At 46.8% G+C, this 16,730-nt stretch overlaps 1 protein-coding gene across 1 annotated transcript in view; it reads left to right on the plus strand.

Moving 5' to 3' along the window:
• LOC108251294 (histone-lysine N-methyltransferase 2C) overlaps positions 1 to 16,730 on the plus strand; it is a gene marked incomplete at its 3' end in the record, with an annotated part of 27,594 nt that overhangs the window by 3,795 nt on the left and 7,069 nt on the right. The window contains 25 exon segments of the mRNA XM_037980334.1: positions 3,468 to 6,866; positions 6,944 to 7,120; positions 9,966 to 10,690; positions 10,763 to 10,864; positions 11,201 to 11,326; positions 11,838 to 11,957; positions 12,034 to 12,135; positions 12,241 to 12,345; positions 12,527 to 12,708; positions 12,782 to 12,946; positions 13,035 to 13,144; positions 13,222 to 13,281; positions 13,353 to 13,455; positions 13,530 to 13,633; positions 13,736 to 13,864; positions 13,960 to 14,252; positions 14,343 to 14,532; positions 14,783 to 14,860; positions 14,932 to 14,967; positions 15,197 to 15,322; positions 15,401 to 15,433; positions 15,529 to 15,624; positions 15,719 to 15,979; positions 16,067 to 16,140; positions 16,368 to 16,608. Of these exon segments, the coding sequence (XP_037836262.1) occupies positions 3,468 to 6,866; positions 6,944 to 7,120; positions 9,966 to 10,690; positions 10,763 to 10,864; positions 11,201 to 11,326; positions 11,838 to 11,957; positions 12,034 to 12,135; positions 12,241 to 12,345; positions 12,527 to 12,708; positions 12,782 to 12,946; positions 13,035 to 13,144; positions 13,222 to 13,281; positions 13,353 to 13,455; positions 13,530 to 13,633; positions 13,736 to 13,864; positions 13,960 to 14,252; positions 14,343 to 14,532; positions 14,783 to 14,860; positions 14,932 to 14,967; positions 15,197 to 15,322; positions 15,401 to 15,433; positions 15,529 to 15,624; positions 15,719 to 15,979; positions 16,067 to 16,140; positions 16,368 to 16,608 (7,137 nt within the window).

The following is a 16,730-nucleotide window of genomic DNA, read 5'->3' on the forward strand; positions in this document are numbered from 1 at the left end:
AGACTTCCCACTGAGGTGCCTTGATACAGCACTCTGGGAACAGCCTATTCGTTCAGAAATTTCTTTCTGTGTCTTACCCTCTTGCTTGAGGGTGTCAATGATGGCCTTCTGGACAGCAGTCAGGTCGGCAGTCTTACCCATGATTGCGGTTTTGAGTAATGAACCAGGCTGGGAGTTTTTAAAAGCCTCAGGAATCTTTTGCAGGTGTTTAGAGTTACTTCGTTGATTCAGATGATTAGGTTAATTGCTCGTTCAGAGAACCTTTTCATGAAAATTTTTTGAGATAGGAGTTTTGGGTTTTCATGGGCTGTATGCCAGAATCATCAGTATTAAAACAATAAAAGACCTGAAATATTTCAGTTGGTGTGCAATGAATCTAAAATATATGACAGTTTAATTTTTATCATTATATTATGGAAAAAAATGAATTTTATCACAATATGCTAATTTTTAGAGAAGGACCTGTATATTGTAGCCGACAAAAGAACATTTACCTAACCAGCAGACATTGTTCAGTGGTAAAACCAGCAGAACTAACATGACTTCTAGAATTCTAGAATCCTTCTAGAATTGCACCGCTCAAGGTGGCTGCATGTTGGAGTAGCTCTGTTCCATTCATTCTGAGATATTGCTTTTGAAAATGTTATTCCTCTTTTGTTCTGGATGTAAATCAGGTTTTTTTTTTTTATCATTATTTCCTTTGTTATCGGATGCTGTGCAACTGGAAGGATTTTTACTAAAGCCTTTTTACTTTTGGACATTTTGTTATGATGCGTAACCATGACAACAAGTGTTAAATGTGAAGAACCCTGAAGTCCAATCATGGCCAAAACCAAGCAGACCGCCCTTATATCGACCGGAGGTAAAGCTCCCAGGAAGCAGCTCACCACCAAAGCCACCCGCCAGCGCGCCCGAGCCACCGGTGGAGTGAAGAAGCTTCAGCGCTACAGGTCCAGTACCGTGGCTCTCAGGGAGATCCACCACCACCAGAAATCCACCGAGCTGCTCATCCAGAAGCTGCCCTTCTAGCACCTGGTCCAGGAGATTGCCCAGGACTTCAAGACCGACCTGCGCTTCCAGAGTTCAGCCATAATGGCTCCACAGGAGGTTTACCTGGTGGGGCTCTTTGAGGACACCAGGACCGAGGACAAATCGGGACAGACTGCAACAAGAGACCCTTCCTGCCCACAGCCTTCAACTCTTTTATAAAACCAGGATTATGAGCTACAACAACATTTAATTTCCCTTTGGGATTAATAAAGTATTTTTTAATTGATTTGAATTTGAATGACAGTCTTCTTGTAATGAAGTAGGTGCAGCTCCACTTGGGTTGCTAGGTAACGGGGATTGTGACGCAACAATCCCAAGGTTTTTGAAACAGGTCATTTTGCAGACAAGAGAAAACATTTACTTATTGTCAAAAAACAGCTGGGTGTTTTTTGGGTTTTTTTGCACTTTCTAGAAGCAGTAGATACCCAAATGGAAGTACAAAACTATGCAAAAAGTGAATTTTGCATGATAGGGCCCCGTTAAATAATTACTTAAAAAGTACAGAGTACACAAAAATCATATTCAATTACAGTACTGTGAGTAAATGTAATTCATTACGTTCAACCTCTGTACCTTATGTATCATACCCTGGATAAACGGGAACCAGAGACTGTCTGCTAAGAAAAATAACTGTTACCGTATTTTCTGCACCATAAGGCACACTGGATTATAAGGTGCAGTCTCAATTATGTCGTCCATTTCTGTACTTAACCCATACGTAAGGCGCACCGGAGTATAAGGCGCATGCTAAAACATACGGTCTACAAAAAAAAAAAAGATCACAGAAGCAAAACGGTAAGTTTGGTTAAACTTTATTCTACTATGTAACAATTATTTTACATATTATTTTTTATCATTCTTCTTCCACAAATCCATCAAAGTCCTCAACTTCTGTCTGAATGGAACAGCTGGGTAATTTTGCCATCAAACATACTCTCATCCCTCTCATCATTGTCGGAGTCAGTCTCGTTGCCAGGGGGCTGTTCAGCAAGGATGCCGGCTTTCGCGAAAGTTTGGACAACAGTTAAAGCAGATACCTTAGCCCAGGCATCCACAATCCATTCACATATGATGGCGTAACTCACCCGGCGATGCCCTCTGTCTGAGTAAACGTGTGTTCGCCGTTTGTCATCCATCGCTCCCATGCCACTCGCAACTTCACTTTGAGTACGCTGTTTACACCAACGTCCAGTGGTTTGAGTTCTTTTTTAATCCTCCCGGAATGTGGGCAAGCTCCGAATTGTATTATATTACATAATGTTTTATGAGTGGTTTATCAGTGCCAGAGTACGTACTCTATGTATTACATAATGTTCTCTGATTGGTTTATTGCTGCCAGCATACGTATTACATAATGTTCTCTGATTGGTTTATTGCTGCCAGCGTACATACCGGTACTGTACACATTATCGTATGTTCCTGTGTAAGGGACAGATTTTGGAATTCAGTGCACACATAAGGCGCCCCACCGATTTTTGAGAAAATTTAAGGCTTTTAGGTGCGCCTCGTAGACCAGAAAATATGGTATTTGCAATTCAGGTAAACTACTTGCCATTCATTGATTTTCAGACGGTAAACTAAATACAAGCAATATACAATGAAGCTATTTTTCTTAGAAAAAGCTCAACAAGTCAATCAGTGCACCAAAAAGAAACAAACTACTGTGTGTGGGGCATTGTTCTATCCAGCTGCAGCATGAGTGCCCTGTTTCTTCTCTGCTCTCTTCTCATCAGCTTCCATCTTCTTAATTTCAAATTCAATCCTTTTTTTCCAATTCCATTCTATTTCTCTCCATTTCGTTCTCCCATTCAGACTGCTCCCTGTCATAATCATGGTTGTCCTCATGTGCAAAGAAACAGTCCATACTCTTGTTGATTGCCTCCTTTACCTGAGTTTTCCGCCCCTTCCTTCTTCGATGTGCTGAAAAAAAAATAATAATAATAAGGGCATGTGATGCGGTCAGCATCACTCTTTTAGTTGTGTTTGAGGCAATTACAGTACTTCCTTTGAAGGTAGTCCAATCTGTCTTTGCATTTCGTCCACTCTCCGAAATCACGGACATACGAGCAATGGGCGACAAGGTCATTGTAAATATTTTCCTAGATGGTGTGGTTGTGCACTATTTGTTCAAATTGCCTTTGGTACCTTGGTTCACTCCGAATTTCAATTATTTTAAGGGTTTCTTCTCACGTCTAGTGCCTATATTTCTTCTTAGTGCCCACCATCTTTTTTTTTTTTTTTCCTGCTTCTGGTGGAAGGCGGACGTGTTTCTTTTCTCTCTGTCTCCTCGTGCCCCCCCCCCATGCCTTTCCTTTTTCGAAGCCTCTTTTTACATATTTTCCAAAAAATTTAAGGAATATGGATCTGATCAGCTGGTTTCTCAACGCAATTGATACAATTTCCTCGACTGGGTGAAGGAGAGTCCAGTCTCAGGATATGNTCATCGTCTCCGAAAGACGTCCATCAGAGTCCAGCATCGTCTCCTAAAGACGTCCATCAGAGTCCGGCATCATCTCCAAAAAAAGTCCATCAGAATCCGGCATCGTCTCCGAAAGAAGACTGGCAGAGTCCGGCATCGTCTTCAAAAGACACCTCTGTCGATTCAACAGTTTGTCAGGGCCAAGAAGTTCCCACATTATTTCCAGAGGTGACCCATACGTTCCAAGCCCCATCATCAGAGGAAACCCATCAAAGTCTTGATGCATCTCTCAGCCAACTCCAAGAAGTTCCTGCACCATTTTCAGCAGAGAACTATCAAAGTCTGCCACAGTCTCCAAATCAAAATCAGGCATCAAGTCTTACACCTTCTGTAGTAGAGACTTATCAAAGTTCTTCATTTCTCTCAACAAAGTCTCAAAAATCTCTAACATCCCCTTCAAATCCTCATCAGTCTTCTGAGATTTTTTCTGGTGACAGGTGTCAGAGTCCAGAACCATGTCTAGAACACATCCACCAAACTCCAGAGCTACGTCCAGAACACACCCATCAAAGTCTTGCAATGTCTCCAGAGCAGACCTATTTAAATCCTGGACCGTCTCTAGAGGACACTCTCCAAAGTTGTGCCCAAACTGGACCATCTCCAACAGAGACTCTTCAAAGCACTGCACTGTCCCCGGAGAAGACTTGCCCTAGTCCTGTACCATCTCTTGAGGTAATTTCTCCAGGTCCTGGACCATATCACGAAGAGCTTCAAAAGAGCCATGCAGAAGTCCCTCAAAGTTCTCTTTCACCTCCCACAACTCTCCAACAAGATCCTGGTCCATCGTCCGAATGGACTAAATCCACTCCTGATCTATCCTCCACAAACCCTCAAAACATCCCACCACTGATTGTCAATGAGATCCATCCAAGTCCATTGGTTTCTCTTTCTGAACAACCAGAATTCCAAGAAGGTACTGACCATCCTAGCCCTTCCCCTGCAGAGCTCCAGGAGGGATCCTCGCTGCCTCACCCGGGTCAGACAGAATTTGGATCAGATTGTTCGCTGCAGGAACTTCCCTCATCAACTCATCCTGATTCTTTAGAGGACCAAAAAAGAAACCCCCTATCTCACCTTAGTCCAGAAAGTTCTACACAGAGTCACCCTGGTCCAACAGAACCCAGATTAGATCAGAAGGCCTCTCCTTGTCCTCAGCAGGATCAAAATCCTTCCAGGATTCCTGCGCAAAACCAGCCAAGTTTTTGTCAGCACATTTTCACCTCCACTAGTCCTGCACAGAACCTTTCAGAAGATCAACAGAGTCCAGTGCAGACTGCACACATCCCTCCTCCACAGAGACTGACTCAGCTGGGTCTTAGTCCTACCAGGGTTCAACAAGATCCTGCAAAGTCTGAGAACAGTCCTGAACACAAGACTTGGCTCAGCAGCTCATGTAGTCCCACATCACCTCCACAGAAGACTATTGGATTAGACCATGCACATGATATCTCTGCTCTGGACCAAGACCTCACACAAGCCTACAATAAGTCCAGCTCAGCTCCATGTAGCCCAAACCCTCTCCTATCCAGACCCAGATTTTGCAGCCTGTCCCAAATTGGCAGCCCACTACAGCTGCAGTCTGACCAGGCTGTCACGCCTTCAGAATCCACCACAGAACCAAGTCCTCAATCTGATGGACAGATGCTGGAAAGTGGCTCTGACCACCCCATAACCCGAACCCGGACACCAGAAAGCCTTGATCACAGTAGCCTAACTGTCTCACTTTGTGTGCAGGACACAAAGGTGAATCAGAGTCTTTGTGGAGGTCCATCACTGTGCCCAGAAACCTTTGCAGCAGCAGGTGATGGTTCCACACAACCTGCCTTTGGTCTTAGCCCCATTCCAATTGAGCCTAGCACCCCAGCACAGTCAGCTAGTCCTGGAACAGTAACAAAACCAGAACCTTCTTCCTGCCAGGATGAGAAGATGGAGGTCCATCCTGACAGTGAGGTCCACATAGAGGCCATCAGTGGTTCTGGCCTTAGTTTGTCACAGATGAGTCCTACACATGTCCAGAGTGTCTGTAGTCCCCTTTCCAATCCCTCACATGGTTCTCTGACTCATACTGGTCCTGCTGATTCCTTTGGTATTCACAATCAGAGCCAAATCCCCTCAAATGGTGACGACCAGCTGAGTCCTTGCTTTGCGAGTCCACTGAGGTCTAGTCATGCTGGTCAAGCTAGTCCTGCTCAGACTCCTTGCACTTCCACTCAAGTTAGCCCACCTCACAGTCCGGCTCAGGCTGGGGAAACCCAGAACAGACCCAGTCTACCCACTCAGAACACTGGAACCAATACTGGCCTTACTGGAGCACAACTGAGTCCTGCTTTAGACTCAGTTGTGCTCCTGGTAGCCAGCTCCATTACCCAGAGCACTGTTAGTCCTTTCAGACCTGCAGAACCTGATACTCTATCTGCTGTTGGCCCCAACCCGGCTGGTCCTGAATCAGACTTGTCACTGAGCCCCTCACACAGAAGACCAGAAACCTCTGCTCAGACTAGTCCATGCAGTGTCAGTCTGGTCCCATCCTGTCCCACTCAGGATGATGCTCCGAAGCCTAGATCTACTCTCACTAGTGACTCACCTGCCAGTCCATTAAGCTCCGCCTGCACACAGGTTAGCCCTCCTCAAACAGTCTGTACATCAAGCCCTGTTAGTGGTCCTGGTCCTGGTCCTGTTAGTCCCGTGCAGCTACAGTCTAGTCCTGATTCTGTTACTCTTGAACAGCCAGTGTCTAAGCTTGATCCTCGACCTGTCAGTCCAGTGCAGCAAAGGTCTAGTTCTGGTCCCGTTAGTCCAGTACAGCAAGAGACTGGTCTGGATCCTGGTCCTGTTAGTCCAGTACAGCAAGAGACTGGTCTGGATCCTGGTCCTGTCAGTCCAGTGCAGCAAAGGTCTAGTTCTGGTCCCGTTAGTCCAGTACAGCAAGAGACTGGTCTGGATCCTGGTCCTGTTAGTCCAGTACAGCAAGAGACTGGTCTGGATCCTGGTCCTGTTAGTCCAGTACAGCAAAAGCCCAGTCCTGACACTGTTGATCCCACTCAACCTGAAATTAGTCTTGATTTTGATCTTGGTCTTGTGAGTCAACCAAAAATTGTTCTTAGTCTAGATCCTTGTCCCGTTAGTCCCATACAGTCAGATCCTGGTTCTGGTCCAGATCCTGATTGTGCTAGCTTCACACCTAGGGAAGATAGTCCTGAAGGGAATCTTGTTAGCCCTGTTCCCGACACCCTTAAAGAGGCTGAAACCAGTTCTAGTCCCTATCCCACAAGCCCTGCACAGCCAGATTCTGGACTTGGTCCGACAGAGGTCGAGGTGGAGATTGGACATGCTGGAGGTGAGTTTGATGGAGACTTCAGAACTGGTTGTAGGATCAGAGTTTTACAGTTTTACAAACCCTTATTGTTCCTGCAGACGTCAGCCCATCAGATGAACTGAAGAAGAGCAAAAAGAAGGAGGAGGAGGAGGAAAGGGGTGGACCTCTTCCTCCTCCGGAAGCACCAGAGAGTCCAGGTGGTGAAGAGGAACCAGTTCATCAAGCTGAGGCTAAAGGAGACCAGCTCAGCACGGTTCCAGTCTGTTCTCCTTCAGGTGAGCAGCAGCGACTTTTACCTGACAGGAAACACCAGGTGTGTCTCAGGTCATGAATGTAGGTGTGGCCTAACAAGTAAACCACTGTCGTCCATGGCAACTAAAGATCATCAGCCAAACAAGTTTGTTTAATGTCTGAGACATCATTCAACTCAAATGAAATGAACCTGAGACAGGTTGTCTACACTGGTTTAGACAGGTTTGGGTTGGTTCAAACTAGTTCCACATCGGTTCTTATTGGTTCGTTTTACATTAGTTCTNTATATATATATATATATATATATATATATATATATATATATATGTGTAGATGTGCATTGCTCTATATTATAGGTGCATAGTGTTTTATTTTATTTTTTCATCTCAACCTTTCCTGTATTGAGCTACAGTAACCTGCAAATTTCCCCATTGTGGGATCAATAAAGGTTATCTTATCTTATTTTATTAAAACTACATAAACACAAAGCCACAGAGGACTTTATCAATACCTTGTACATCATTGGCTTACATCCTCAAATCACTCAACCCAGTTGGATTATGGTCCACTGTGCACCGTTACTTGATAATATCTTCTGAAATCATATGCATAGCAGTGTAGAACGTGGATTATTGGTCTATTGGCAAAATTGGCAGTAAATATATAAATAAAATGATTTTAATAAGTCATATGAGGAATTTTTTGAGAATATTTAAGATGCTCTATGATGAAAATTGTCCAGTAAAACAACATAGTAAAAAGACAAAAGTATGAAAATAATCCATGGAGATCAAGGCAATTGAAGAAGAAAAGGTTTTTTTTTCATTTTTTAAATTTATTAACAACTTGCATAATACAAAAACTATCATAGAGGATACATGTTAACATTCAAAATAAAAAGACAAATGTGATACATGTAACAACATGGTATAAAAAGAGTCTCATACCAAATATGGTATGGGACTGGCATATGGTCCGTCCCGCCCCTTTCTGTTTGCTGCAGCAAGCTGCAACTCTTCTTCTTCTGTCTTTCTTGTTCAAATATACAAGAATTGTGAAATGTATGCAGTTGCCCACTTCCCTCCCCCTTCTCCTTCTCTACAATGTTGTTACATGTATCGCATTTGTCTTTTTATTTTGGGTGTTAATATGCATCCTCTCGAACAGTTTTTGTATATTGCCAGTTGTTAATAAAGTTTAAAAAACTTTTTTGGCGGGTTAGCAAGAGGTGTATATATATATGGAAGGTCGGCTTTTATTTTGTTACTCCACCTCTGCTTTTTGGCAAGAACTTTGAATATTAGCTAAACATATAGGTTTTAGCTAAATATTTAACTTTGAAGTTCAATACTTAGGTCAGAGCTAAATGTTTAAATTTCAAGTTCAATATTTAGGTTGGAGCTAAATATTTAGTTAGCAAATAAATATTTATTTCGGAAATTAAATGTTTAGCTTGGAAAATAAATATTTAGGTAAGAGCTAAATATTTAGTTAGCAAATAAATGATTTAATTTAAACCTAAATATTGAACTTGCAAGTTAAGTATTTAGTTTGTAAACTAAATATTTAGCTTGTAAATTAAATATTTAGTTTGGAACTTTAAAATTTATAAATGTCATAGTTCCATAGAGTAATAAAACCAAAATATTGCTATTATTTTTTGACTGTGTAACTTTACAAATGGCACCTTATATATATGAGGGTAAGAACATAGTTATTCTTATTTTTTATGATATATTGTTTATTGATTTGTCTTTCTTGTATAGAAATATACCACACAAATAATAAGCTAATAAACATACAACACAGAAAAATATGGGGTTAGAAAAAGATATATATTACCTATAGATAATGGGTAGGATTAAATAGGTTTTCAATTCATCTGACTCCCTTTCAAGCAGATGAAACATGCCAAGCCGAATAATAATTTTTTTTCCGCTCTGTCTTTCTGCCTTTGGTGTATTTTCTACTTTGCATTGCTTTAATTGTTTATTTTTTCCCTCCTTGTTTTAAATAAGTATTTGTTTTCATTTGGTTGAAAGAAACTTTATGAATCAAATAGTCAATAAAACATCTGCAATTAGCAGAATGATTCTAAAACAAGAGAAAAGCTCTGTGTTGTAGAAGTGTAATTCTTGCGAGAGGTCCCAGATTCAATTCCTGGATGAGCATGGTGGGTTTTTTTTCTTAAAAGTTTCTCAAAGCAATAAAAAAAAACAAGGTTAAAAGTGCTCTAAAGAAAGCAAAGTAAGACATTTCAAATGAGAATAGGGGTCTTTCTCCATAATATTTAAAGTTACAGAATATCCTTATGTTTGGTGTAGCTAAACAGTGTTGAGCTTCTGAACATCGAATATTCATGTCAGATACAATGTAATGTAAATGGGCATTTAGGACAGTTGTGACATCTTAGGCTTGTTCATTTAGGATTCAACTAAATGTAAATGAGAAAACTGTGTAACAATACAGTCTGAATATCGCAAGACCTGTTCTTTGAAAGTTGCGTCTTTGCAATCTTTAAAAAACGTACGACTTTCAAAGATGTTACGTTTCTTTTGCATGCATAGTGTTGAGGTAAGGATTTTCACCTGCAATTCTCCTCCTTCACCTCACCCGAGTTGGTTGATGGAAAGAGACCGGAAGGAGACAATACCTTAAATTTAAATATTTATTTTACCAAAAGCAGAGAGAAAACAGGTCATTACAAAGATAAAACCAAATGCATTTGGGAGACAATCCTCAAATAAAATGTGGGAAAACANATTCAGACCAATTCAATCAGGTTCAGACAGGTTCAGAGTGATTTGGACTGGTTCAGCCTCAGATTCTGCAGGGTTCTGATTAACTGGTTCTGCTTTGTCTTTGTAGGAGTCCAGCAGCCTGTTGCTGCCCCCCACCCCTCACCCACCTTCCCCACCCTCCAGCCCTCCTGTTCTTCACCTCACCTTCCTCCTTCACCACCACCTCCTCCTCAAGCCAGCTTTCCAGAGACCCCTAACTCTTCCTCATCTCACAAGACTGCCTTACCCCCCTACTCCCCTCAGGCCACACCCCCTGCAGAAGGCCACCCCCAGGAAGGAGAGGAGGCAGGGCTGGAGGACAGCCAATCGCAGAGCCTGATTGAATCTATTGCCTTGCCCAAAGAACCCACCAAAGATGAGCTTCGATCACACGTTCAGCCTTCAGAGAAGCAGGAAGAGGTTGTTGAGCAACAGCCAATGACAGAGAAGCAGGAAGTAGAGGAGGATAACCAATCCGATGCAGAGGAAGAGTCTCCTGTGAGCCCTGTTCTGGACCTGGACCCTTCTTTGGATGGCGAGGTGATGGAGCTGATGACCTTTGCTTCTGCCCCGTCCCTGCTGGATCTGTCCTCCTCTAGCCCGCCTCCCTCTTCTCGCAGAGGGAAAGGGCGGAGCTTCAGGTTTCCTCCCTGCTCCTCCCGCCCCTCAGATGATCTCTCCATCCGCCTAAGGCAGTCTCCATTTTCCACAGAGGCCTCCCCTGAAACCTCCCCTGCCAGAACTCCCATCACACCACCACCTCTCACACCACCTTCCCCTCCCACAGCCAGAGAGTCTCCGCCTCTGTCCCAGGTAAGACTTACAAGACAATGGTGATGTTTACCGGTGGGGTGTCCTCCTGCTGACCTCCTGTCCTGTTTTCAGGCTCCACCTGCTACTGTGTTCCCCCTCACCCTGAAGATCGGCATGGGGAAACCGGCCATCTCCAAAAGAAAGTTCTCCCCCGGCAGAGCGCGAGTCAGACAGGTAGGTTGGTTCTACTGGTCCAATCAGGACCCAGCTGTCAATCACCTACTCTGCATCAAGCCGTCAGCATGTTTCCACACACACACACACACGTGGCTGCAGCATGTTGTTCAGGCATGGAGCGTGTGCTGAGTTGCACGTGGTTGCTACGGTAACATTGCTCATTCACACAGTTCAGTTAAATCACCTAATTTCGTATTTTTTTGTTTGGCATTTTTTGTTATGTGGCTGTTGCATTTATGTTGCTGCGTTTTGTTTCCTCCTCTGTCTTCTAATCTTCCTCCTTCCCTCTGTTCTTTGACCTGCACCTCCTCCTCCTCCCTCTGCATGACTCAGGGTTCGTGGTGGAGCAGTCGCAGGGCGTTGAGCCCTCCCTCGTCCTCCCAGGATTCCATGGGGGAGGGAGGTTGGGACAGCCCTAAGCCCCGTCCACCAGACTCCCCCTTTTGGAGCATGAAAGTGGTAAACAAGCGCACTCTGACTTTGACAGGCTGTAACTAACTGTGATGGTGTGGAAAACGAGCGCACCCTGATAGGCATTCCGTAAACGAGCAGACCCTAACTGGTTAAGGAGATCTCTGAACATGAGCTCTCCAGAGTTGGTGATGGACTCATGACGTCGCGTTTATCATCTCTGCTCTCGTACCGTAAAAGTTCCGTTGTTTTCTGGAACCCTGCTGTTTGCTCCTTCAGCTGCCATCTCGTAGCGCAGTGCCAGTGTGGACTTTATGAGACAAGGCAGCCATCAGAGTCAGACTTCTTCTAGGAATGGTCAGACACTGAAGGAGCGCACCACCAAACTAAAAAAGTTTATACAATTTTGGACGTCTCAATCACTGCTGCCGTCATTACATCATCAGTGTCTCCATGGTAACAGCTGTGTGACATCACCATCTGAGACCTGCTCTTGTCTTTCCTATTCTTTGTTCCTCCTGCTCCTCCTCCTCTTCTTAATCCTCTTTCTTCTGTTCAGGGTCGTGGCTCAGGGTTTCCAGGCAGGAGGAGGTCCAGAGGAGGAGGTGTTGGAGGAGGAAGAGGAGGGAGAGGAAGGAGCCGCCAAAAGACTCAGGACAGTCTGCCTGTGGTACCCGGAGTAAGAACACACTCACACAGGTATCACCATGGTAACCGTTGTGAGTGGATCTGTAAGGTGTGTGTGTGTGTGTCAGGGCGCGTACGTGGAGGTGTTCCCTTCGAAGGAGGAGGAGGAGAACTCGATGCACAACACCGTGGTGATGTTCTCCACTTCGGACCACTTCACCCTCAAACAGGTAACCTCACCTGTGCACCTGTAACTCAGGACAGAAGTGAAACACGCCTGTTGTTCTGCAGTCTGTGCACTCACCGTGTGTGTGTGTGTGTGTGTGTGGGGACAGGACATGTGCGTGGTGTGCGGCAGCTTCGGTCAGGGAGCAGAAGGTCGACTCTTGGCCTGTTCTCAGTGTGGACAGTGTTACCATCCCTACTGTGTCAACGTCAAGGTAGTCATCTTGTACTCTGATTCTTTGCTCTGTAATCAGATTACTCATCCTGTAATCAGATTACTTCACCCTCACTCTGGGTGAAGTAATCACTGTTCCCCTTATTGTAATCTGGTAACTGTAAACAGCAGTTGGCCCCCCTGATATGGTCTGAAGCCTAAATGTAATCTCTGTGATGCAGGTCACGCGGGTTGTCCTGACCAAAGGCTGGCGCTGTCTGGAGTGCACGGTGTGCGAGGCATGTGGTGATGCCAGTGACCCCGGCCGCCTGTTGCTGTGTGACGACTGTGACATCAGTTACCACACCTACTGTTTAGACCCGCCCCTCCACACGGTGCCCAAAGGAGCCTGGAAATGCCAGTGGTGGGTGGAGCTGTCCATCAGACGCTCACCTGTCAGAGTATAGTGTTTCTGATGACGTGCCATCTCCCTGCAGGTGTGTGTGGTGCGTGCAGTGTGGCTCCACCTCCCCCGGGCTGCGCTGCGAGTGGCAGAATAACTACAGTCTGTGCGGCCCGTGCTGCAGCCTCAGCCAGTGTCCCGTCTGTCTGCGGCGCTACACTCAGGAAGAGCTCATCCTGCAGTGCCAGCAGTGCGACAGGTAACGCTCACATCACACACAGCTGCTCCGGTCCGGTGCGGTCCGGTGCGGTCCGGTGCAGTCCGGTCGTCAACATGTCTGTCTGCAGGTGGGTTCATGCCGTGTGCCAGGGTCTAACCTCAGAGCAGGAGGTGGAGCTCGCTGCCGACGAAGGCTTCGACTGCTCTCTGTGCCGAACCCAAGGCCGCTCCTCTTACGGTTTGTGCCGCTCTGATGATGAAACTTCAAGCTTTTCTTGGGAAGCACGGACTTTGATGTGTGTGTGTGTGTTTCAGTGAGGTCAGAGGGTCAGGTTCCCTACATGGCTCAGATCATGTCCAGGAACAGAGAACCGGGTCAGTATTCTCGGCTTTGTTTACAATCTGATCCGGACTCAGAGCTTCATCATGTGACCGTTTGTTTACAGACTCAAGGACCTTCACTCAGGATGGAGTCTGCCTCACTGAGTCCGGTCTGACCCACCTGCAGGCTCTGGTCGAGCCTCTGACATCACCGCGCAGGTACCGCAGGTAAGCTCCACCCACTTTCTGTCAATGTGAGAGTATCAGGTGAGTCAGACTGACGAGCTGTTTCCTGTCTGCAGGTGTAAACCCAAACTGAAGCTGAGGATCATCAACCAGAACAGCGTGTCCGTCCTGCAGACTCTGCCGGACCCAGAGACGCCCACCGAGCTGGACCAGAACCGAGGTTGGTCCCTGTTGGTCCACCACATCGTCCTTAGACTGAAGGAGTTAAATCCTGATCCCAAGAACAAGTTTGTAAACGGTGACACCACTTCCTGTTCTTCAGGTGACCTGGACTGTGACATGAAATCTGACTCCAGCCCAGAGAGAGACTCCACCCACCTCGATGACATCACTAAAGACGCTGAGGTTACTGACTGCAACAAGAAGAGGAAGAGGAAACCCTACCGGCCAGGTGAGGAAGAGGGAGGGCCAGTCAGTCGATCACAGTGGAGCACCACCTCCTGCCTCCCCCTCACCATTTGCTGTCTCCCTCCCGCTCCTCCTCAGGTATTGGGGGCTTCATGGTGCGGCAGCGGGGCGGAAAGGCCGGTCTAAGCAGGAAGGACTCCACAGAGATGCGAGATCCAGGTAAGTCACCTGTGGCCACGCCCCCTTTATCATAAACACACGTTTGTGGAGAGAAAACCTGTCAAATGTTAACTCCACACCTGTCAGGTGTGCTGGATGCTGTCGTTTCTATGGAGACTGTGTCTGCAGCAGACCAGGTGATTGAGAAGGTGAAGAAGAGGTACAGGAAGAAGAAGACAAAGCTGGAGGAGGCATTCCCATCGTACCTGCAGGTAACACACACACACACACACACACACACACACACACACACACTACGATGCCGATGATGTCCTGAGCTCTGATTGGCTGTCTCCTCCCAGGAGGCCTTCTTTGGTCGAGATCTCCTGGACCGCAGCCGTCAGGTGGATGGAAAGGCAGGGCCAGGGACGCCAGGCAACCACCAGTCAGCATCGGGTGACATAAAAGGTCCCACCCACAAACCACACAGCCCCTCCCCCTCTCAGCAGCTTGTGGGCGCCATGGCAACAAACAGGAAGCAGGGAGTGCTGCGTGAGTTTCTTATTGGTCGTTTTTATCATCATTTCTTCATCTCATGTTGGTTTGATTCAGCCTGAACGTTGGGTTCTGCTGGGTTCTCTGGGTTCTCTGGGTAAAATGACCAGCTGACCCATGTCATCCAGATGAGTCCAGAACTGTTCTGAGATCAGTTTCAGGCTGAATCTGATGGAGAACATCTCACATGTTCATGTGTGTGTGTTGTCATGGTGTGTGTGCTGTCATGGTGTGTGTTACCATCCAGTGATGTCGGAGGAGACTCTGGTGGATCTGTCTGACGTTCTGAATACTGACCCTCACATTCTGGCCACGGGACACACAGGTACATCTTCATCGTCCTCCTCCTCCCCCTCCTGCTGCAGCCTGAAGTTGACTGTATGTGTTTGGTTCTAGGTCAGTTCCAGGTGGAGCGCTCCCCCTCACCGTTTGGTAAGCCTCCACTGGACCACCTCCTCCTCCTCAGCTTCTTTCCTATGTTTCCGTTAGTTATCGATGCAGTCTTCTTCTTTGCTCCTCGTGGACCTCAGGATAATTCAACCTTCATTTCTTCTTCTCCTGCAGATTTAATAGTCTGGTCTTCCTTCTCCTCACCTCCTATATGTTTCCTTCCTCCTCCTCCTGTCTAACCTCTCCATGGTTTCCTGTCTGTCTCTGCCAGCCGGGCTGGACATCAGCTCCCTGTCCTCCGAGCCAGCTGAAGCTTGTGGGCGTGGCCAGAGGACAACGCAGGAGGAGCCGCTAGATGCCATCCTGAGTCCTGAGCTGGATAAGATGGTCACAGACGGTGGGTGTGATGGGGTGAACAGGAAGTGATTGTTGGTGTCGGTGAACATCTGCCTGACTGTCTGGTGTTGTGTTTCAGGAGCCATCCTCAGCAGACTCTACAAGATCCCAGGTAAGACTGACATACCCACCTCATCTGGTAGGATGCTGAAGGGTCACATGACAGGAAACGAGTTGCACCACCCTGTATCCGTCTATAATTTGCAGAGCTGGAGGGGAAGGATGTGGAGGAGGTCTTCACTGCCGTTTTGAGTCCAAACAGCAGCACCAACCAGCTGAATCCAAGTAATACTCACAGTTCAGGTACACACACACACACACACACACACAGGTAGAGGATCAGGCAGCTGGTCACATGATGATCAGGTGTATTAACTCTGTGTCTCCCCTCCCCCAGCCTTCCCTCGCCTTCCTCTGATGAATGGCCTGATGCCCGCTGCTCCTCCCGGCGCCGCCCCAGGTCCAGCTGGGTTCAGGGTTCCCCCTCAGAACCCTGGCCCCTGCTCAGCAGCAGCAGAGGGCGAGCAGGACGCCCTGTCGACAGCTCAGAGGAGCATGTTGAAGTGGGAGAAGGAGGAGAGCCTGGGAGAGCTGGCCACTGTCGCTCCGGTTCTTTACTGCAACACGAACTTCCCCCAACTGAAGCAGCAGTACCCCGGTACACACACACACACACACACACACTGAGATAAACACACACATGTTGTGTCAGATAAACATGACTTTGGTTGTGCTTGTGTGCCAGACTGGCCCACCCGGGTGAAGCAAATCACCAAACTGTGGCGGAAGGCCAGCTCCCAGGACAGAGCGCCCTACGTGGTGAGTTTCAGCAAACTGGACCAGAACCTGAGACAGAACTCCTCCAGGTTCTCAGTCTCTGATCAGCAGGCGTCATGGAGAACTATAACACAGTATCAGTACAACATCAAACTTTATACTGTGTGGGATTCATGATTGATGTGAACAAACTGGAATCTAACCAGTGGTGTGTCTGCACCACGATGACCTCTGAACCCTGAACCCTGAACCTTATTTCCTCTCTGCAGCAAAAAGCTCGGGACAATCGAGCGGCTCAACGCATCAACAAGGTTCAGCTGTCCAACGACCCGCTGAAGCTCCTGCAGCCAGCGCAGCCGCAGCCACCGCCGCTGCAGCAGCTGGGACCCTACGACCACGTTTCCATGGAGACGGAAATGTCCTTCAAGGACCCGCTGAGGCCCAGAGAGTCGGAGCAGGAGCAGGAGTGGAAGCTGAGACAGGTGAGGACAGTCTCTGTGTCTTATAACTGCTGATCACATGAGACAGCAGCTGAGGTTGTCTCTGTCGTCCTTCACTTCATCCTCCTCCTCCTCCTGCTCCTCCTCCTCCTCCCCCCTTCTCCTCCCCCTCCCCTCCTCCTCCTCAGCATC

This window comes from Kryptolebias marmoratus, linkage group LG16, assembly GCF_001649575.2.
Source record: "Kryptolebias marmoratus isolate JLee-2015 linkage group LG16, ASM164957v2, whole genome shotgun sequence".
Lineage (NCBI taxonomy): Eukaryota > Metazoa > Chordata > Actinopteri > Cyprinodontiformes > Rivulidae > Kryptolebias > Kryptolebias marmoratus.